This window comes from Marmota flaviventris, chromosome 3, assembly GCF_047511675.1.
Source record: "Marmota flaviventris isolate mMarFla1 chromosome 3, mMarFla1.hap1, whole genome shotgun sequence".
Taxonomy (NCBI): domain Eukaryota; kingdom Metazoa; phylum Chordata; class Mammalia; order Rodentia; family Sciuridae; genus Marmota; species Marmota flaviventris.
The window spans coordinates 64164472-64187665 of record NC_092500.1 but is presented as its reverse complement, the minus strand read 5'-3'; the positions used below and the strand labels follow the sequence as shown (position 1 = coordinate 64187665).

The window sequence follows — 23194 nt, the reverse complement described above, 5'->3', positions numbered from 1 at the left end:
TGCAGTTCCAGGACATTACAGTAGGCTTTATTTTGTCCCTCCTCTGTCCAAATCCTGGATCTAAGATAAGCGTGGAAGTTGGGAGATATCACCCCAGAAGCCAGGACCTCCTACAGACCAATCCCTGAGCATGCAAGAGAAGAGCAGAATTAGGCCAAAGGCTGTTTTAAGCGCAGAGCCATAGGGACCCTAAGGCGCTGTGATGGGCCCAGGAAGAGGAGAAGGCCTTATGACTGCCACCCAGGAGGAAGCTGTGCAAGGGCCTCCTCTGGAGAAATAACAAAATGGCAGAAGAGGCACTGGGAATAGGGCCTGCATTTTAAAAGCAGCCAGCACAGTGGCACACACCCACAATCCCAGAGGATCATAAGCTCATAAGGATCATAAGCTCAAAGCCATCCTCAGCAAAGTGAGGCGCTAAGCAACTCAGTGAGACCCTGTCTCTAAATAAAAATACAAAATAGGGCTGGGGATGTGGCTCAGTGATTAAGCACCCCTGAGTTCAATCCCTGGAACCAAAAAAAAAAAAAAAAAAGGCAGTAGAAGCCCTAGAGAGAGGCCCAGGTCCTCGGAGGAAGATAGGCAGAGGTGTAAGAAGCCTCAGACTCTTTCCTCCTCGGGCATCTCTCTCCTTCATCCTGTGGCCTGGAGTTGGGTGGCCAGTGTTTACACTGGGGCTTCTAGGGCCAGCCCTGCTCTGTTTTTGGATCCTGATATTAGTAGTATTATGCTTTCAGTTTGTGAAAATTCATCAGCTACATGCTTACAACACAATACCTCTCTCCATGCATGCTACACTTCAATGAAAATTTTTTTAAAAATCAATCAATCCCTCATTGCATCCAGAGCTCCATGTCTTCTGGATTAATATGAGCACATCTGTCCGTGCCTGTCTGTGCCTGCCTGCACCTGTGCACATACAACTGCCCACGTGAATCATTCCTTGTCTCTGGTGCCTGAGGCCCTCTGTGTGTGCACCTCCCGCACACACATGCACACACATGCTTGCAAGCACACACACACCAGCTCCTGAGCTGGGAAGGCCAGCAGCTGCACAGGGCAGAAGAGAATGCAGCCAGGCCTTCCTCTCATTTAGACAACTGTGCCAGGCACAGGGAACACAGGCTACGTTCCAGCCACGCTTGGCCCAAGCCAGGTTCAGTGTTGGCTGGGGAGATGGCAATGCAGTGGAAAGCACCATGGGATAGGGTCCAGGTAGTGAAGAGCTCAGACTCAGAGGAGTCAGAGAATTGTACTTACAAAGGAGGTAAAACTTAAGGCAGGCAGATTAAATGTCCTTCAAGGGCTGGGGATGTAGCTCAGTTGGTAGAGTGCTTGTCTCGCATGCACAAAGCCCTGAGTTCAACCCCACAAAAAAAAATAATAATAATAATCAAATGGATAGGTCAGACATTTGAAGTGCAGTGGGGGTGGGGCTTACACAAAGACGGTGTGGTGCTTCCTCAAGGAGACCCAGGAGGGGTCGTAGGGGAACAGAAAGCAGTGATTGCAGAGGTGGTCCTCCCCTGGGTGAGCCAGCCCTGAGCAAGCACCCTTGAGTATCCTCGAGGAAGGCTTTTGGTCTGGGCTATGACAAGAATAACATCAACCAGAAAGAGTGCTGTTGGGGACAACGCACTAGACTGGGAGCAAGGACTGTCCCCACCTCTACCTCCTGATTCTTGGTTCCTGCCATCCCCCTCTGAGCCTCCCAAACAACAGGATCCTGAACCTCCGAGCGGCTGACTCATGAGGCCAGCTGTGTTCGGATGGGACATGCCTATCATGTTACCCTCCGAGGTCCCTCACCTATCCCTTCCCCTCAGCGCCACTTGCCAGCCTTGTTCAGGGACGAAACCTCCCATCCTGACCGCAGCCGGCTCTACTGATGGAGCCTGGAGCCAAGAGCTCCACCTGCTGGAAATTATGGGAATCAGCAGGTTAGCACCAGCAGCGTGGCGCCCTCTTGAGGAGCCCCTGTTATGCTCACCTGGTACTCAAACTTTGAGTGACACGCAAGCCAAGGACACACCTTCAGAAACAGGGCTAACCCACCCTGCTGCGCCGAGCACTCTCGCCTCAGCTCCCCCACCCACACACCCTGCAATAATGCCACCAGTGCTAGGCATAGGTAGATAGGGCCTAAAATCCACTCCAAACTCCAAAGTCATACCCTGGTACAAGACTGTATCCCCAGGAGGATGAGGAGCTTCCTCTGGTTTACACAAAGCCACCCTGTAGGTTAGTGGTGACCTGTAACCCAGAAGACTCCCAGGTCCAGCTCCAGAAAAGGAGAATCTGCTTTAGGGCCGGCAAACTCTGCTCTGGGGAGCCTGTAGAGCTGTTTCCTCTCTGTTCCTCTACTGCCCCCTTGTGGACGCCTGAGGAATCTCCTGTTTGCGCAAACGCATCTGGCTTCCCTCAACTCTAGCCCAATGGGGATGCCAATTATTCAGGGATCCAGACTGAGCACCGGCTGCAGGAAAGGATGAACATCCAGGACTCTCCACGCTGCTACTCTTCTCTGTGTCCTTTCAGTCCGCACCGCAGCATTGTTTCCCAATGCCAAAATTGACTCTCAAAGTCTAACCAGTGAAGACAGGAGCTGGAATTGGCGATTTTTCTCCTTTAGTCAGATTCCCCCGCTCTGTCTCTCCTGGCTTAGACTGCTATGCTTCAGGAACCACGCCAAGCCCTGTCACTTGAACTCAGTCCTCCTACCTGCAACTGGAGCCCAAAGACAAGTTTCCAGTGGCTTGTGTGATCCTGGCCAAGACAATTTTTAAAACATTTGGATTAGTTGACAACATTTAAAAATCAGATTTCATGTAAAATTTTGGATTTTTTATTTCTGTTGCCAAGTTGAAAATTCTGGCCACTGGCAGGGGTTGAAGAAAGAGTCTGCCCCAGACCTGACCCCAACATCTGGGCAACCAGGGAAAAGTGCAAAAGGAGGACCACACTTCCTGCTCTTCTGACCCCAGCTTCCTCCTGCAGTTGAGAGGCCTCACACACAAGCCAGCAGACACCCCAACTGGCCTTCCGAGTGCTGTCTGTTCAATAGAAATACAATATAACCATAAATGTGAGCTTCTGATGGAATTTTCTAGTGACCACATTTAAAAAGAAAAAAGAAATGGGTATAATTGATTTTAATAATGTTTTATGCATATGCCAAATATTGTTTCAACATATGATCAACCTTAAAATTATTCACAAGATATTTTACATTCTTTCTGTCTCATGCTAAGTCTTAAGTCTTGGTGTGTAATTTAGCACTTTCAACCCATCTCAATTTGGACTAGCTGTACTTTAAGCACTCAATAGCTGCTTGTGACTAGTGGCTAGCTTATTAGAACCTAGCCACTAGAAGCCCCAACCCTTCCTCCACCACCTCAGAACTAATAGTAACCAGGAGGCCAAGCAGTGCCCAGCAGTGGGCTTAGGCCACTTGGAAGGGGATTTGGGAAATATGGACTCTGTCTAGGTGGGTGCACTCCTCTGGCCCCTGAGGTTTCTCACCAAGGAGAGGCAGAAGGTCACAGCTAAAGGAGAAACAGTGGGGCTCGCTAAAGCAAAGGTGCCTCTGGCCCAATTCTAGGAGTGGCACTGACTGCTCTTACATGGAAGAGCAACTCTAGTTTGCCACAGTCCTCACCATTCCCTTTTACTGATTCAGCAACAAAGCACATATCAGATGCCATTTCTCAGGATGCTTACATCATCTTAGAAAAAGAAAAAGAAAATTAAACATTCCTGCACCTACAGTTCACTCTATAGTGGGAGGATGAAAGGCCCACGTGCTTCAAAAAAAATAGAACAAATATAATTCTCTGTGAACACAAAGAATATTTCAAATTTGTTATCTGAATATTAACAAATATCTGTGCACATTTTTCTACCCCAGATACACTTTACTCTTACCTTACCTGCCTGATCTCTGTTGTCATTTGAAATCTTGACCCCCTAAATAAAAATTATCCCCAAGGTACCTATATTCTTACTGTTCCAATCAAACCTAAAGGGAGAAGTAGCTGGAAGGAAAGGCTCTGAAGCCGGTTCCCTTCTGGCTACATTTTGCTGGCCACTCCCAACAATGCCCCCCAGGGGGCGCCAGGAGCCCAGGTGAAGACTCTCACTGGCACAAATGTGTGACCAGCTCTCCTGCTTTCCTGTCCCCCACCCTACAGCATACAGAGTGACCCATGGCTCAGCCCTCTCCTCTAGTCCCACAAGATTCCCCCAGAGGAGACGGGACAGATAAAGTAATCCGTCCAAAGCTCAGGGTTAGGTCCTAGTGCAGCCATACTTGTGGATGCAAAACAAAAATTAAACTCGCCTCACAGAGGGTGAGAATCAAAGGAGGTGAAGCCTTCCTAAGCATATTGGAGACAGAATCCAGTACAGACTTGAGGAAGAAAGCCTGATGCGGTTGGGGAGGTGGGGAGGTGGGAGGTGGGAGATGGGAGGTGGGGAGGTGGGAAGTGGAAGGTGGAAGGTGGGAGGTGGGGAGGTGGGGAGGTGGGCAGGGAGTAGGCAGATGCACTCTCCAGCCCTTCTGCCTTCCTACTTTTTGAGGAGCCCAGGTTTTGTAGAAGTGACTCTGATGCCTAGTGGGGATCATAGAACGGAAGACACAGAGAGAATTCCTCCTGAAGGGGCTCCTGAGGGGAAGAACATGTGTTTTACACACATCTCTGCGTCTAATCCGCACAGCCGCCCCCAGAGATGCCCTGCTCTCCAGTTGCAAACCCAAGCGCACAGGGGAGGAAGAAGGCCCAGGGTCACAGATCCCATGAGCAGCAGACAGAGGCTGCCACCCAGGTCTTCTGCCTCCTGCCCAAAGCTCAGTCCATGTGTCCCTACCAGAAGATTACAGATTCCATCTTCCTAAAACATTGCCTCCACCGACTCTCTTTCTAGCTCCTCGTTCAGAAAGGGGAAAAAAAAAAAAAAAAACCCTCCAGTGGTGCCCACCATTTCTGAGGTCAAAGTCAAATTTCTCAGTTCAGCATTCTGGGCCTCCAGAATGTCCAGAGAATAAAGTGGATGAGCTAGAAGGTATTTTTTTAAACATTGTTCAAAAGCAGGGTATGGTGGCACATACCTGTGATCCCAGCAGCTAAGGAAGCTGATGCAGGAGGATCACAGGTTCAAAGCCAGCCTTAGCAACTTAGCAAGGCCCTAAGCAACTTAGCAAGAACCTGTCTCTAAACAAAATATTAAAAAGGGCTGGGTATATGGTTTGGTACTGAGGTTCAATCCTCAGTACCAAAAATGAATAAATAAACAAATAAATAATCCCTCCTTGTTCAAGAAAAAAGAACCAAAGCCCAGAGAGAGGGGAAGAATTCCCCAACTATCCCAGAGTCAACCAAGAATTTGGAAGTCACTTTTCTGATCCCTGTCAGTGTCCTCTCTACTCATCCCTCAGGCCACCCTCAGAAACAGGCTAATGTGCTCCTTGTAATAGGAGCACAAAAAGCTTTATCTGGGATAACAGGAAAAAATCAAAATAACAGAGACTTTACCCAGACAAGATTATTTCTCTCTCAATTTCCAGGAAATATCTGTCAAATCCAGTATAGTACCCCATGATCTTGTTGATACTTGGACTGAATGATCGGTACTCCATTTGTACTTGGTCCCCCAAATTTCGTTCTTCTAGATTGAAGCGTTCTTTTGCAGCAACACTTTGAATTTTTAGGTTTCACTTCGTTTTCCCCATAGGGATACATGCATTTGAAATTCTAAATCAAACACGGTTTGTGCTAGCTGCTTGAAACTTGACTCACTCAATTAGTTCTCAGTAAGCTCTCTATGTTTTGTTCCCTGTTGAAGTAGCCCTAAGCAGAGGCAAGGAAAATACTCTTTCATTTGGAAGCGTTTGCAGAGCTTCCACAGAACTCCGAGTTTACTGGAATCTCAGCAAGTATTTTTTCACCCGATCTTGTTGATACTTGGAGGGAATGATCGGTACTCCATTTGCACTTGGTCCACCAAATTTCGTTCTTCAGATTGAAGTGTTCGTTTGAAGATCCCATCTTCTTTTATTCTGCAAAGGGCTCCATTCCCCAGGCTTCTGTTCCCCAGGCCACCTCATAATCCAAGATGGCTGCTGAACTCCCACCAGCAAAAAGGAGGGGTTAAAGAAGCAGCTCACCCTCCCTCCCTATGAGGACACTACCTAAAAGTTGCACTCCCCACTTCCATTTCTATCCCTTTGACACAGAGCAACAGATAACTACAAAGAAAGCAAGGAAATGTAGTCTTTTTTCCAGATAGTCATGTGCTCAACCATAAAATGGAATTCTGATTACTGAGGAAAGGGGAGAGCCAACAGGAGTTGGGGGACCATTAGCATTCAATGAAGCCCTAAATCACCCGTGTCCCCCGTACACTACTCACCTGATCATGGGCCAGATGCGCAGGGAACATCACCCATCCTGAGCCTAGAGAGGGTCTAGTTCACCCCAGAGGCCCAATTAATGTTTGCTGCACAACTGAACAAACAAGGTCGACTCTTCTGGGACCCATTGTTTGTCCAGTTAGTCTGGAAGGAGTCTGAGGTCAAGGACCCTGTCATGTATGTCTGTGGATTCACCTGTGCAACCTTCCTCCCACCACCCAAGCACCAGGCACAGGCTGCTAACCTGTTGCAGGCCAAGCTCTTCCCACCCCCTCCTCAGGCACCGAAAGAAGGCCTGCCTGTAGCTGTCTTGGTCAGACATGGCCCTGATCTCTCTCAAGCCACTTCGTGGGGAGATGCTGATCAGGTACTCCTGGGCTCATGACCAGGTTACGTCCTGATAAACCCATCTTACGATCTCATGAAGTCAAGAATACATTTAATACCCCTGGCTTCACCACACAATGCACTGGAGAGCATGGATGGCTTCCCCCTCCTGTCTGCCTGGCTGACTGGGAACTGAGGCTTCTGCTGCTGCCCTGCATCCCCAGTTTGGGGCTTTTTGTTTTGTTTTTTGATACTAGGGATTGGACCCAGGGGCACTTAATAACTGAGCCACATCCCCAACCCCCCTTTTTTTTATGTTTCAGTTCGAGACAGGGTCTCACTGAGTTGCTTAGGACCTCACTAAGTTGCTGAGGCTGGGTTTGAACTTGTGATCCTCCTGCCTCAGCCTCCTAAACTGCTGGGATCACAGGTGTGCACTACCAAGCTCAGCCGCCCAGTGTTGTTTCTATTGAACACTTCTGGCTTCACATTTTGTTGTAGGGACAAACGAGGCAAGGCACCGAAGATAGCAGGAAACAGTTTTATTTGGCTGCAGCCAGGTTCAGAGGGTACAGCCTTTGCTGTAATCAATCAATCCCCTGAACCCCGAGTTCAGGGAGTTTCAGAGTTTTATACCCAGCATGTAAGGGGAGGGGCTCAGAAGTTCACAGTCTGCAGAAGTTCACATAAAAGCAGCTTTTTCTTTCACTGTTCTGGGCATGTTAACTCTTCAAGGACAACACCTGAGACCCTTCTCTTCTTCTCTTCTTTCTTTCCTCCCCCTGCCAGCTGTTTCCATGGAGCCCATTTGTAACTTATCTTAAAAATGTAGACATCTCTGTGAAGCCCCACCTCAAGGCCAGAGGCCTTGTTTGCACATTTTTTCAAAGTACTATACTGGATATGTTTGTGAAAACTAGTAAGGGGGTGTCTAGCACCTGGAGTGCTGGTATCTTCTCGTCCAGTGGCCAAATAAACAGGGTAACACGAAAATAGGAAGTTTATCTACATTGAACTCTTTTGCAGAGACTCTTTTGTTGACAGTCCTAAAATCAGCCATGTTAAAGATTTCTGGAGAGGCCCAGTTCAGATTTTTCAGTTGAGAAAGGGGGTGCCACTTCAATTGTAAAGTAGAAAAATCATGAAGTCAAACCATCATGGGGCCACCTATATTTTAAAATATCCATATGCCAATTGTTTCTGGATGAGATCTGAGCAAATTACTCTCTTCCCAGTAGAAAAAGTTTAAAGGGATTAAAATGTAGAAAAATAGATAAATGACCATCAACATAGAAATGGTTCATTCTTTCTCTTATTTAATAATTTTTTATTGACCTCTGAGCATGGTGGCACACGCTTGTAATCCCAGCAACTTGGGAGACTGAGGCAGAAGGATCATGAGTTCAAAGCCAGCCTCAGAAATTTAGCAAGACCCTCAGCAACTTAGCAAGTCCCTGTCCCTAAAATATAAAAAGGGCCTGGGGATGTGGCTCAATGGTTAAGTGCCCCCTGGGTTCAATTCCCAGTACCAAATAATAATAATAATTTTATTGACCACTTACTATGTGCCTTGTAGGCACTCTGCTAGGCACTGAAGAATCAGTGAGAAAACAGGCAAGTATGAAGTGACCCCTGCACCCACAAAGCCTATGGGGTAATTAATGAAATACCACTATAGATAAATTAATGACTAACGTACAAGGAGACTAAGGTACAAGGCACCTGGAAAGTTTATCATTGAGCCATATCCCCAGCCCTATTTTGTATTTTATTTAGAAACAGGATCTCACTGAGTTGCTTAGCGCCTCACCATTGCTAAGGCTGGCTTTGAACTCGTGATCCTCCTGTCTCAGCCTCCTGAGCTGCTGGGATTACAGGTGTGTGCTACTGCGCCCAGCCTGTGTAAAACTTTTTGATGTTGACATCTAACCCCAAGTCCTAATTATCTATGATATTATAATGGTGGATCTATGTCATTATACATTGGTCTACACCTTAGAATGTCCAACACAAAGAGTGAACCCTAATGTCAACTTCAAACTCTGGGTGATATGTCAAAGATATGTCAGTGTAGGTTCATCCCCTGTAACAAATGAACCACTCTGGTGGGGTGTTGATCTGGGGGAGCTGTACATGTGTACAGGCAAGAGGTATATAAGAACCCTCCGTTTCTTTCGCTCAATTTTGCTGTTGTCCTAAAACTGTTCTAAACAAATAAAGTTTTAAAAAAGTGCACTCCTTGCCAGGCACGGTGGCACACTCTTGTAATCCCAAGATGGGGAGGCTGAGACAGGAGGATTGAAAGTTCAAAGTCAGCCTCAGCAACTTAGCAAGGCACTTAGCAACTCAACAAGACTCTGTCTCTAAATAAAAAGATAAAAAAGAGTTGGGGATGTGGCTTAGTGGTTAAGCACCCCTGGGTTCAATACTCAGTATCCCTCCAAAAAAAAGTGCACTCCAGCAAGGAGCCCAGGGAATCTTCCATAATACAGGAAATGTTTCATGTCATGGGCATGAGCAGAAGTGAAACTCTTCGGACTATACATTTAATGTTGAATCACTGCTGGCATTTTATTGTATATGTATGATATTTCTCAGCAAGAAAAGAGCCAAAGCAGTTGGAATTGGCCGAGACTGGCCCATGCCACCTAGAAGAGAAGTCCTGAGAATGGGAGGCTCCCAAGATGGTGGGAGCAAGCTGGGGGAAAATAGGTCCTGAAAAAAAGAGAGGCATGAGAGAAGGGGGAGACGAGAGTGTTCTACTTCTAGAAGGGGAAAGGGGTGCAGGAGACAAAGCAACGGTACCCACCACCATGCTTGAAGGGGCAGCCCAGTGACTGTCCCCAGGGTCACACCATACTGGCCCCCTTCCCTTCCTCCTCCATTTCTGCCCCTTTTCATTCTAGTCGGTGTCCCCTCATCTGTAGCCCACGTTATCGTCCCCATCCTGCAGGGGGGATCACAGATTACTTCCAACCAACTCACTGGGCAGGAAGAACAAAACCTTGGAATGACTATGTGTGATGAGCATGGACCACAAAGGCTTAGAAGATTCATGTTATTTAGGGTGGCAAGGTTGGGTGCAGTCAGATGGGGAATAATGCTTGACTCAGCTGGAATGGTCAAACAGGGACCTATCTTTATCTATACCTGTGCATTTCTAGAAAAATTAAAAGTCCCATTTAAAAAATCAAGCTTTTTTTTTTTTTTAATCAGGGATTGAACCCAGAGACACTTTAGCACTAAGCCACATCCCCAGTTCTTTTTTATTTTTCATTTTGAGACAGGGTCTTGCTAAATTGCTTAGGGCCTCGCTACATTGCTGAGGCTGACTTTGAACTTGCAATTCTCCTGCTTAAGCCTCTCAAGCCATTGAGATTACAGGCACACTCACAGCTACACCTTGTGAAATCAAGATTTTTAGATGGACACAATATCTTTATTTTATTTTTATATTGTGCTGAGGATCGAACCCAGTGCCTCACGCATACCAGGTGAGCGCTCTACAACTTGAGCCACATCCCAAGCCCAAGATTTTTTTACTGTCTATCAAAATTTAACCCAGTGACTCAGGACTCAACACACACCAACATCCCAGATGTTCAAGCCTTTTAAATAAAATGGTGTCATATTTATATAGAACATACCTATATTCCCCTACATACTTTGAATCATCTCTAGATGACTTTTTTTTTCCCCCATGATATTGAACCCAGGGGTGTTCAACCACTGAGTTACATCCCTAGCCCTTTTTATTTTCATTTTGAGACAGGTTCTTGCCAAGTTTTGTTTAGGGTCTTGCCAAGTTGCTGAGGTTGGCCTTGGACTTGTGATCCTTCTGCCTCAGTCTCCCTAATCCCTGGGATTACAGGCATGCATCACCATGCTTGGCTCTAGATTACTTATAATACCTAATGCAAGGTATATGTAAATGGCGATGTAAATGGGGTTCAACTGTATTGTTTAGAGATTAATGATAGAAAAAAAATTTCAATATGTGTTCAGTAGAGACACAATTCTTTTCTGGAATATTTTCTACCAGTGGTTGACTGAATGAATCCTCAGAGGCAGAAGCCACAAACATGCAGGACAGATTAGATTTTTTGAAATATTAGCTTCCATCCTTCCTGAGTTTCTTCCTCTAAATGAGATATGGATTTACAACTCTTGCATTTGTTAAAAAGTTGACAGATAATTGGGATATTGTCCCCTGAGTTGCTGAGTGACTTTATCCCACTGGGTATACACAAGAATCTGGAAGGAGCAAGACAGGAGGAGGGGAAGGGAATTCTGGGGCCTTCCTGCCTTTCGCTGCTCAGTAAACACCCAGGGTGTGGAAATTCCCAGGAGACTGAAGAATGGGGGCCAGGAGGGGGGCTTGTCTGCCTCCTGCTGGCCCACTGCCTGGGGTGGGGCCTGATAAGACAGGTGGCTGGCTTCAAGGATTGGATGGGGCACAATTGAAAATATTGACTTGGGGGCCACAGAGTGCAAAAGGTCCCTCTCACTATGTGCTGAGACTCCCTGACTCCTGGGACCCATTGAGCAGTCTGGATCACATGCACAGGGAGCAAGTTGGTATTTTTAATAAAAATTTTTGTTTCTGTAAATAAAAATGAAAGTATGTCATTTGCAGGAAAATGGATAGAACTAGAACCATTATGTGAAGCAAAATAAGCCAAACTCAGATAGTAAAGGATCATGTTTTCTCTCATATGTGGAAGCTAGAGAGGAAAATAGAAAAGAAAAGTAGGAGGGCAGGGATCTCAAGAAAATCAAAGGGAGATCAGCAGAGGAAAGGGACCAGGGGTCGGGGGAAGGGAGCGGGGAAGTACTGGGGAGTGATATTGGCCAAATAATATTATTTTGTGGTGTGCAAATACAAATATGTATCAACAAATCTCATTATTATGTATAAATATAATGCACCAATTTAAAAAACGAGGAAAGAGAAAGGAAAAAAAAGTTTATTTCTGAGTGTGTGTGTGTGTGTGTGTGTGTGTGTGTGTTTAGGTCATAATAAAAATGAATTTAACATGGACCTTTGCCAAAATAGTTAGAAAGCCACTGCCCTAGATAATGGTGTTGTTAACCTTATCACTGATGAGTGAAGTCCCTTAGGGTGACAGTGTGCAGAACCCTGGACCCTGCACTGGGTGGGCAGGGGTGAGGAGGAAGAGAGCCCGGTTTGTCTGGAAGCCCAGCTCCATGGAGGTGGGTAGCTAGGGAGGTAGCAAGATGGGGCCCTCAGGGACTGGGAAGCCAAGGGTCCGGGACAGGAGCCCTGCACTGGGAACCCACAATAGGGCCAGGCATGAGCCTGTCCCCACCCAGTGTCTGTTTATTCTCCATTGGCGTTTCAGAAAGTCAGAACAGGCCCTGTCTCAGTGGTGGCTGAAGTCTTGTGCACTTAGTCCTGAGTGTGTCTGCCTGTATCTTTGGTGACAGCAGTGGCAGAGTGTTGGGGATACAGTATGCCACCCAGCTGTGTCCTAACCTCCCTCTTGCCCTAAAGACTTGGAGATGGTCCTGACAGAAAGGCCAACCCCTTCACACACTTCACAGAACCTGTACACACCCGTGTGTACACAGTACGCCCTCCACGTGCAAACACAGGCTGCGCACACACCCTATGTATCATAAATGCAGCAGGTGGAGGGGTAGGAAGGGGCAGTGAGAAGCCACCAGGGAGGGCGGGTGGAGCAACTGTGAGTGCAGCAGGGAAAGCCCTTTTATTATTGCCAAGTCCTGTAGGGTACTATCTTGCCTTCTAGAAATCTCGGGCATGACACACCCAATGGCCGAGAATAAACTCTGGACCTCCAAAGAGATGGGAAGACTAGGACTCCGCAGTCTCTGAGTACAAAGGAACAAAGGTGGTAAAAAAGACATCTGTGGCCACAAGGAAGCCATGTGCCTGGCTGAGAAGTACAGGTTTGGGAACTGGAGTCCTGGCTTCTGGTTGGCCCAGGATGGGTCACATTCTAGGTGAGCCAATTACTGGAGCTCTCTGAACTTGCCTTTCTTTATCTGCAAGTAGTCCTAATGCTGAGGTACATGGGGAAGGAGACTAAACTGTCCCCTAATAAGGCCATCTAAAACCTGCTCCACCTACTTTTAGCATAGGCCAAATGAACCTGGGTATTTGAGAGCAGGCTGTAACCATAGGGCACTATGCACAGGTGACAGATTGTTATACAGGTACAGATGTCCCCAATCATGACCAAGTATCAACCAGGTTTCAACAAAGGAGTCTCTTTGGGAACAGCCTGGAGGAGGCCAGACTTTCCTGCCCAGCACCCTCTGCTTCCTGAGCCCCTCCCAGCTTCTGAGCCCAAGAAGAGGCCTCCTGAGCCCTCCCTGTGGACATGAGGTACACACATAGCAGGGTTGGTTGGCAGGGCCGCCTGAGGCTTTATTTTGGAAAAAAAACAAATGAATTGGTTTGGGGTTGAGGGCATGGATAAGAGGGGATACTCCAGGCAAAAGAGGGGGCCCCCAGGGGTGGGTGAGGGCTAGGGCTAAGCCTCGGGTGGGTTTCTTGTTCCCCAAGCTCCCCTTACAGCTGCTCCCCCCACAGGCTCGGGGGCAGCAGCAGGAGGCTGGAGGCTGGGAGGAGCCACAGAGACTGTTCACTTGGGCAGGACATCAGAGGACTCAGACACCAGCTTCCCATCACGAGTCTCAATCTTCTTCACAACCACAGCCTTGGTGCGGCTGAAGGAGCTGGAGCCCCCAGCAGAGCCGAAGTTGGGCTGGAAAGAGCTCAGGCCGTAGTTGAGGCCAGGGCTGGAGAGGCCTCCATAGGATGTGCTCAGCCCTCCTGGGGGGAAACAGAAGCAGCACATGAGCCCAGATTCCAGCCTAAGTCTGCCTGACCAGTCACAGCATCCTTCTCTACTCAGGACTGCCAGGGAACCAGGAAGAGGGTGGGAAGGGGCTGCCATATTAGCTGCTTGTCCTTGGACAAGGCATTTAACTGGGCCCCAGCTTCCTCCACTGTGTAAGAGGGAAATGTACAATAATTATTCAAAAAAGAAAAAAAAATGAGCACAATAAATCATATAAAGCACTTAGCACCATGCCTGGTGCCCAGCTACCATTTATTTAGGGGGCCTTCTCTTAGTTCTTACACTATTTGGATCCTGGGTATGTCACCTGTCACCCTGGTTTTCTCCCAAGAACAGGAATCCTGCTCCTCCTCTGTCTCCTCAACTGCTGCTGAGCACAGCCCCTCCCAGAGGTCGCCTGAACCCTGGCCTCCATCCCCAGTTCCCAGGACACTCACCTGAGTAGCCACTGGTGGTCTTCGTATGGATACTCATGTTCTGCATCCCAGACTCCAGCCTATACCCAGATACACAGGATGTCAGAGCCAACTCCTGGCCCATCTTGTCCCAGAACAGGACCCAAGCCCCAATCGGGCTCCAGGCAGTCCCCATCCCTCCCCACCCCAGGTTCCAGGAATGGGGCTCCAGGACCAGTGAGAGAGCCCCACACCCACCGGCTCTCCTCGCCCTCCAGCAGCTTGCGGTAGGTGGCGATCTCGATGTCCAGGGCCAGCTTGACGTTCATGAGCTCCTGGTACTCGCGCAGCTGCCGCGCCATGTCCTGCTTGGCCCGCTGCAGGGCGGCCTCCAGCTCGGCCACCTTGGCATTGGCGTCCTTAATGGCCATCTCCCCACGCTGCTCAGCATCAGCGATGGCGGCCTCCAGGGATGCCCTCTGTGGGGAAGCAGAGCAGTAAGTTGGCAGTGTTGGTATACCCACCCTCTGTCCCTCTTCTAGGTAGATGCAAAAGAAGATGCCAACCGTGAGAAAAAGGAAGCAGAATGCAGAAAGAGCAGCTTCCAGGCACTTCCCTTCCCACGCTTCCACCTGGGACACTTTAAGTCCCCACCTTAACAGAACCAGAGCTCTGGGTTCTCAGCTCTCCATAAAGGAGCAAAACCCAACTTTGCCCTAATAGATAGGACCAATTAAATAAATCAGGACATGGATCCTGGACCCCATCCTACCTGACAGCCCCCGTCACCTTGTCCTAGTCCCAGAGACTGCTCAGTGTCCCTCAGCCTCCCAGGAGCAGTTTGAAAAAGTCGCCCCTCCAGCTCGGGTCCCAGACTCCTCCCTCCTTCCTACATGACCTTCTCTCACCCAAAGCTGTCCAAGGATCCTGCCCCGCTCCCAGCCCCCTGGATACCTGGCCTTTGAGGGCCTCAATCTCTGCCTGCAGGCGGCTGATGCTGCGGTTCATCTCAGAGATCTCCGTCTTGGTGCGGCGCAGGTCATCCCCGTGCTTCCCAGCTAAAGTCTGTAGCTCCTCATACTGCAGACGTGGGACAGGAATGAGATTCAAGAGGGGACCCCCCTGGACCCTGAGGTGCCCTCCCCGCAAGGGACAGTGCCCTCTCAGCCAGGTCAGAGAGACTCGGTCATCTCAACCTCCTGTCAAGTTCCTACACACACTCACAAAATCTCACACACACACACACACATATACAACCACTAGAGGCCTCTTTTCAGGCCACCAGCCACCCATTCTGCAGGCCCAGCTCACAGCAGGCAGAGTTGAAATCCTGCTCCCTTCTCATGGGCTAGGACACAGAACAAGCCAGAAGGGAAGGCCCAGCCTAGTGGTCATGCTCTTCACCTTGATCTGGTACATGCTCTCGGCCTCAGCCCGGCTGCGGTTGGCAATCTCCTCGTACTGGGCCTTCACTTCAGCGATGATGCCATCCATGTCCAAAGAGCGGCTATTGTCCATGGACAGCACCACAGATGTGTCAGAGATCTGGGACTGCAGCTCACGGATCTCCTAGAGGAACAGAGGGGCAGGTGGTGAGGCTCTGTCCCTGCACAAAAGGAGCCTTCTATAGAGGATAAGACAACAGGAGAGGCGCAGGAGGAAGTTAGGGCTGGGAGAGGGCCAAGTTTCTACAGAAGGACGATAGATCAAGGACCTGGAACATTGAGGGAAGGACAAAAGGAAACCTGGCTTTCGGTAAATAACCAACGGAGAAGACCCCTTCCCTGCTCTCGGCACCAATACTAAGCCCCCAGAGGCAGCCAATACAGCCCCCAAGGATCAGGACAAGGGCTTTGGGGATGGAGCAGGCCTGAGTAGCTCCTGGGTCAACACTCTGTGACAGCCTTGGACAGGTTATTTCATTTCTCTGAAACTATTTTCTCATCTCTGAAATGCAATAATAAACCCTCCCTTATGCAAGGGGACAGTGCCACTAGAATAACATTGTGGGCTAATATTTCTTGTCAGTTGGTGTACTAGGGGATGGAGGGAGCCTTTGGCCAGGTCCCAGGGTGGAGCACTACAGGATGGGTACCCTCCTCTGCAAGCCCCCAAGAGCATACCTCTTCATACAGCTGCCTGAGGAAGTTGATCTCATCAGTCAGCCCTTCCAGGCGAGACTCCAGCTCCACCTTGTTCATGTAAGCTTCATCCACATCCTGAGGGTGAGGAGAGAGGGCTCTGAGCTGAGGGCCCACCTCCAACCCCAACCTAAGGGCTCCCCAATGTCCACTCCATGACCTGGACTTGGGACCTTCTAACTAATCGCCTCCCCTCCCCCCACTTTATGGCTGATCCTCCAGCCCAGGTTCTGTCCACCCCGTCTGTATCCCCACCCCATACACCTTGACTCTGCTTCCTGCAGTAGCCACTCCCCATCTGCCCACTCCAGGAAGCCCTCTATAGCCACACCTCCAATTATGCTCCATAATTTTTTCCCTTTCTTCTCCCTTTTTTTTTTTTTTTAACAGGTTTTATTCAGTTTCTCTTGTATAAAATCCCTCTATTGGAGCCATAGTTGGAGCCTGGGTCCTTTGCATGGAGACTCTGGTGCAGGTTTCCATTTTTTTAAAACCATGTTCCAACATTGATGTCCAGAGTTCTGTCCAAATGTATTTAGCTACCTATCTGTATTTTTCCAAATTATACATCTGAATGAACTCAAATGCTAAAACAAATGAATATGTCCCATTACTTAGAAACATTTAAGGACAGATTCTAGAAAATTCTTATTTCAAGTCTCTAAGCCCCAGCCTCCAGCATCTGAAGAGAGATAGGAGGACCCCTCACCTTTTTGATGAGGACAAATTCATTCTCCATCTCTGTACGCTTATTGATCTCATCCTCATACCTAGTGGGGAAAGGTTTAGGATCAGAGCATGAAAGCAAAGGGGAGGTAGCCCTGCATCTTTTGTTGCTGATGGTGGTGATGCTAGGGATTGAAGCCAGGGTATTGGGCATGCTGAGCACACACTCTACCACTGGGCTACACCCCCAGCCCTGCCCTGGATCTTTTAAGGGGGACATGAATATCCAGAAAATTCAGTTCACAGAAATGCAGGATATGAGTGGGGTGGTTCTTTGGCCCTCCCCATCCGTTCCCCTCTCCCCTTGCCCACACACCCCATCTTCTGTCAATTGGAAGGTCTAGAACAAGAAATCCCTTTCCGATTTCATGAATACACATTGCGCTGGGCATACTGGGAGGATCCACAACAGGGCCTGACATGAGACCTTTATGGTGACATAAATAGGTCACCAGCGACTGTAAATGTGAAAGTGAAGCCTGTTGGCTGCCTATCTAGGTGTACTACTTAAGCATTTCATGTAACTTGTCCAAATATGGACAGTCCTGAGATTGAAGAGGTGGATGTTATGAATAATTAATCCAGGACAATGGGCACAAACAGAGACTATCCCAAGAAAGCCCAATTAGATGATCACCCTAAGTATAAAGTGCTACGTGGCCACAAGCAGAGGGCTACAGGGACTTGGGCCTCTGATCTGGGGGGTGGGGTCAGTCAGGATGACTTCAGGGGGGACAGGGGGTTTGGGAACTCACTTATTCTTGAAGTCCTCCACCAGCCCCTGCATGTTGCCAAGCTCAGCCTCCAGCTTCAGCTTCTCCTGGCCCAGTGACTCCAGCTGCCGACGAAGGTTATTGATGTAGTTCTCAAACATGTTGTCCATGTTGCTGCGAGCAGTCTTCTGCTGCTGCAGGAGGCTCCATTTGGTCTCCAGCATTTTGTTCTGCTGCTCCAAGAACCGTACCTACACGAGGAAGAGAGACCAAAAAGGTCCACATCAGCCAAGGGTCAGATGCTGAAGGAAGCAAGCACTATCTTTTCTTTCAGTCCACTCCCCAAGCAATGAGGTCCTCAGAACTCAGGGATCTGCTTAGCTGTTCTGGGGGGACCACCTATGATGGGGGAGGGGATAAGAACAATGAAACAATGAGTGGTGAGATGGGCAATGGAGTTGGAGTTGGAGTTGTCCCCCTAGCACTTGGGGTGGGAAGGGCATGGTTGGAAGAAGACTGCTAGCAGAGCTGGGCTGAAGCTGTAGAACAGGACTCATTTACCTAGGCTGCATGTCATAGATCAATAAAAATACCCAAGCTTGCTTTTTTGGTTTTTTTTTTTTTTTTTTGGTAATGGGAATTAAACCCTGGAGCACTTAACCTCTGAGCCACATCCCCAGCCTTTTTTATATTTTATTTTGAGACAGGGTCTCACCAAGTTGCTAAGAGTAGCTTTGAACTCACAATTCTCCTGCCTCAGCCTCCCAATTTGTTGGGATTACAGGTGTGTGTGACACCACACCCAGCAACAGCCAAGCTTTCTATTTAAGACTGAAAAGGAAAATAAATTATGTATATCAAATCTTATCCTCATCATTATTATTTGGAATGACTTTGAAGGAAGGATTCAGGCAGACAAGGGAAACTTTAGCCCTGACACCCAGAGCACACTGGCCAACAGCTCTAGGTTCTAGCCAACATTCACACTAACCTGTGCAGTTTAAGTTGACTTGCTGCTCCTCTCAGAGTCTGGGTCTCCCCAACCCTGCAAGGGCCTCAAGAAACTCAGGTGGGCCCTTTCAGGAGCCCCATCTCTGCCTAGAAGTCACTTAGAGCAAGGGTCATCTGCAGAGTGGAGGTGCCTCCCCCCACCTCACAGCACTTCTTTAGAGATTCTTCTGCATGGAAAGATTCTCCCCACCCCACTCTTGCCCCAAACACATAGGCCCTGGGTTCCTTGAGCTCATGGAATCCTCTTCTTAGATTAAAATTCAGAAATTTTAGTGGGGAAATGTTTTTAAGGAAGGAAATAATCGAAGAAAAAAAAGAAGGAATAATAGACTTGTTCCAAAACAAGGAATCGATTTTTTTTTTTTTTTAATTAATCCAAAATTGTGCCTGGTGGGCACAGTCAACGGACAGGAAGAACCTCTTTTTAAACTGGAGAGACTTTGAAAAGAAGAACTTTCTGCAAGTACAGTCCAGTTATTTCTCCACAACCCCCTCTGTAAAACCCTTTCTTCCTCAGTCCATTCTGCCCCCCAAAAAATCATTTAAAAAAAATACTAGTGTCTATCATACTTAATCCTAATGGAATGCTTGATGTGGGTCACAGTCTTTCCATAATCGCTTGTGTGAATAGGCCAAATCTCTGATTTAGGGATTACCACGCCCATTTCACAGATGAGGAAGTGAGACTCGAAAGGTAACCCAAAGAAAACCTCCTCAAGCCGTGTGAATCAAAATTCGGACTCCTAAACTGCTAAACTTGACTGTCCTCTGTAAGGAGCCCAAGGCCAGACAAACGCAGCCGAGAAGTGAAAGGGTCTTGGAAAGTAACCAGCAAGCCCTGAGCAAAGAAGAGGCGCTCCTGGGGGAGGTCAATTCCGATGGGAACCGTCTGCCCCAGGATTTCCCTCCTCCCGTTCCCACAATGCCTCCCAGGAGCCAGTCAGCAGGGAAGGGCCAATCCCCCGGGGCCCCTGGGGCCGCAGAGCTCCGGCTGCAAAACCCGGCCTGGCTCCCTCCCTGGGAAAGTGGAGCCAGATAGCTGGGGCGGAGCCGGGTAGGAAGAGTGAAAGGGGACAAGGGCCAAGTGGGGAGAGGGGCGTTGGCGGACGGCCGCCCCATAAACTCCGGATTCAACAGGACGTGACACCAGGGCGGGGTGTCCAACGCCCTCAGACTTTGAATCCTGGACGAGCTTCCCCGAGGCCAGGCCCCGCATCTCCCCCGGACGTGGAGAGCTCGGCCAGGTAGAGTGCGCGACCTGGGCGCCAGGTCCCGCTGCAGCCCGGCCCCGCCCCCACTGCGGTGGGCAGCCCGGGGCAAGTCGTGACTCAGCCTGGTGCCCCCACACTCAAGCCCGCAGGCGCCAAAGGCCTCGATCGATCGATACTTGCCCGTTTGAACCAAGACACCTACTTCCCTCTCTTAAACTCCTAGAACCCTAATCAAACCCTCCCCCCACCCTTTTTTAACAAAAAGGAAGAAAGAAAAAAACTTGAGGTCACCGTTGTGGAACCTTTGGGACAGTGCTAGGGGAAAGGAGTGAATCTGGAGGGGCTCCCCTCCCACCCAGCAGTGGAACAGCTGGAAGGGCTGGAGGCTGAGAGATTTACTGGCAGGTCAGAACTCGGTTGGGGCTGAGGTAGATGTGGAAGGCCCAGGATTTATAGTTCTAAGCCGTGCAGACCCTCTCCCGGGTGCCTGACCCAGCCCAAATCAAAGTGCACGGGAGGAGCCAGCCCTAGGCTGGAAGGGATGGTGGGGCCCAGCAGGAGCCGGTGGGGGCTGGAGATGTGCTGCCAATGAGGGTGACCAGGAGAAAGGGCGTGGACCCTCTGGGCACAGCAGGTAGTTATGCAAACCCAGAGGACTCTTACCTTGTCGATAAAGGTGGCAAATTTATTGTTGAGGGTCTTGATCTGCTCCTTCTCTTGAGTACGCACAGCCTGGATGTTGGGGTCCACCTCCAACTTGAGGGGGCTCAGCAGGCTCTGGTTTACGGTGACTGCTGTGATGCCCCCCACACCACCAGCCCCGCCATAGCTGCCGCTCAAGCCCATGCTGGAGCCAAGGCTCCCCCGGAAGCTGCTGCCGCTGCCCACCCTAGAGAAGCTGGAGGAACTGATGCGGGCACCGGGCCCACTCGTATATGAGCGGCTGCTGAAGGCCCGGGGGCCAGAGGTGGACATCTTGTAGGACTTCTGGGTCACCCTGATGGACATGGTTGAGGCTGGAGTGAAGGCAGGAGGGCCAAAGACAAGAGACTCAAGAAGGAGCCAAGCAGCTGCTTCTAAGTAGTGGGACAGCGCCCAGGAAAGGCCCCTTATAAAAGAAAGCCAAGCCAAAGGGGAGGGGAAAAGACCTCGTACCTGAGTGGCTAGGCCTCGAGGGGGGCCGGGCCTAACCCGACACCTGCCACCTCCAGGAAGGACTCAGGCGAGGGCAGCAGAGAGCTGCTCCCACTCGGGAGCCCACTCCAGCACCACCCTAAACACAGCAAAGAGCAGTTCAGTCTGTGTGAGACTGGGAGGAAGGAATCCACCCAGCCGCCAAGCCAGGTAACAAGGAGGCTGGCCTGGGGTCACCCAGCCGGTGGAACCCTGACTGCTGGGTCTCCTCCTCTCCTGGCAGGAAAGGGTTCTCTAGCAATTGGATCTCTTTTAAGTAGCTGATTCCCCAAAGACACCTTCCTGTATGAGGGTCTGCCCAGACTGGCCAACAGGGCCCTGGATTCCCAAGCCTGGGATCTGAGGTCAACCATTTGCTTCCTCTCTCCAAGTTACTGCAGTACCCCTAGCAGCTGGTACAATGCCAGAAGGGGCTGGGTAGATATTTGTGGAATGAATGAATGAACACAAGCATTCACACACACTGGCTGCCTTCCCTCTAGGTCTGTAGGTGCAAGATAAAGAGATCTCGCACGGCACTTTTCCTGGACACAACCCAGTGCTCTCAAGATCCCAGGGCTCCCCAAGCTAGGCTGAACACTGGAGGCCTCCCTGAGGGCCACAGAGAACCTAGAAAAGGAGGATGGAGAACAGGAAGAGGAGAGCTGCACTGAGGGTCTCCGTTGTTCTCATTGCTCTTTGGCGGAGTCATTCCCATTGCTGCCTGTGGGTGAATCATGCACAGTGAGACAGGGTGGTGGGGTGGGGGGGCTGATTGGCACAGGTGATGAGTCATTCTGCAGCCACCTGGACCCTCTTTCTCTTACCAGGCCCCTAATGGCCCGAGGAGATGAGGGAAGAGTTCCTGCACCTGTCTCTCTGAGCCCATTATGGGAGTGAGTCAGGAGAGCAGGTTGGGGCACAGTGTGCACCTGTGTCGGGCAGGAGACTGGAAAGCTGATCAAGGCACTCCAGGCCTGGGTGTGGCAGGCGGGGCAGGATGTGGGTGGAAGGCAGGAGGTTTGGGTCCCCAAGGCAAAGATTTCACCTGCAATTACCTGGTTGCTGGCTAGGTTCTCTAGAAGGTACTACAGGGCATGGATATGTGGTCTGGATGGATCTTAAGTGGGGAGACCAACAGATGTCAGGTACCCAGATCCCCTGGGGGAGAGGTACAGGTGGCATACAGCCCCCAACCCAGGAAGGGGGTGACCACCTACTGGGAGGACAGATATACTGATATGTGTATTCCTCTGCATCCTCCTCCAAGAGAGGTACTCAGGATCCCAGGACAGGCTTCTAGGACCCCGGCCCCACAGAGACTCAGAAGCGCCCTCCTACAGACATAAATAAATCAAAAAAGACAGACAGGCACAGACAGGACATACTTCGAAGTCCCCTCTAGAAAGACAAATCCACAGATCCAGAGAAGGGTCACAATGGCTGCTTTTCCTCCCCTCCTAGCTTTTCTCCACCCATGGCCTCCTGCTGGGCAGGGGGAAATCTAATTAGAACTTATTTACACCAGGTCCTCTCCCAGCCCCTTTAAACAATGTTTCATTTTGGGAAGTCTGATTTGAATGCATGCCACCCCCTCTCCAACAAACACCCACACCCAGAGGGACTTCTTCCAGAAGACCAAAGGGAGGGAGGACGGGCCCAGTGCCAAACCTGGGACTGAAAAGGCAGAAGGAAAGAGGGAGGGCCTGGTCAGACAGGTATGGCAGGCCGCCCTAGGGAGGGACCAGGCAGCTCCCTTCCTTCCCCTGCCCCACTCTACAGGGATCGGGAGGGGTGCTGACTGAGAGGGGCATTATGCCAGAGATCCTGATTTAGGCGGCTGGAGGAACACAAAACAGCCACACAGACCCCTTCCTGAACTCTCAGCCCCCTCCACCCCAATGACCTGCTTTTTTTGTTCTAGGTCCTCTTAAAGTGAGGGCAAAGGGGCTGTAAGGACCCCTTTGGTGTGCACGCTAGAACGCTGCTCCAGATCTCACCCACAGGGAGCTCCTTTTTCCTGGGGCAGCCCAGAGCAGTCCAGGGCCAGAAGCATTTGCATGTCATCTAGCCAACGTGTCCTAGAGACCCACACCCAGCCTCAGTGCCAGAGAAGAGACCACAACTGCCCTCTGATGGTCTCCACTTAGGACCTCCGGTGGAGGCAGAAGGGTTACGTCCTGGGGACTAGGGCCAAGTGATGAGGTAAGGGAGAGAACAGGACTAGGGCAGTCACA

General features: G+C 49.8%; 1 protein-coding gene across 1 annotated transcript; it reads right to left on the bottom strand.

The window, feature by feature from the left end:
* Positions 1 to 13213: 13213 nt before the first annotated feature.
* On the bottom strand, positions 13214 to 20792 carry Krt8 (keratin 8). Its single transcript, XM_027949772.2, has 9 exons — positions 20448 to 20792; positions 17605 to 17813; positions 16833 to 16893; positions 16106 to 16201; positions 15387 to 15551; positions 14937 to 15062; positions 14241 to 14461; positions 14025 to 14083; positions 13214 to 13559 (listed from the first exon to the last, which is right to left on the bottom strand). The coding sequence occupies exons 1-9, from the start codon at positions 20790 to 20792 to the stop codon at positions 13369 to 13371; spliced, it is 1473 nt and encodes a 490-aa protein (XP_027805573.1). The 3' UTR covers positions 13214 to 13368.
* Positions 20793 to 23194: the final 2402 nt, after the last annotated feature.

Excerpts from the sequence above, each read along its gene's own strand:
- Krt8 (XM_027949772.2), bottom strand. The coding sequence starts at position 20,792 with ATGTCCATCAGGGTGACCCAGAAGTCCTACAAGATGTCCACCTCTGGC. Across the intron at positions 16,202-16,832 it reads AATTTGTCCTCATCAAAAAG|GATGTGGATGAAGCTTACAT; the intron begins GTGAGGGGTCCT and ends CCTCACCCTCAG. Across the intron at positions 15,063-15,386 it reads AGAGCATGTACCAGATCAAG|TATGAGGAGCTACAGACTTT; the intron begins GTGAAGAGCATG and ends CCACGTCTGCAG.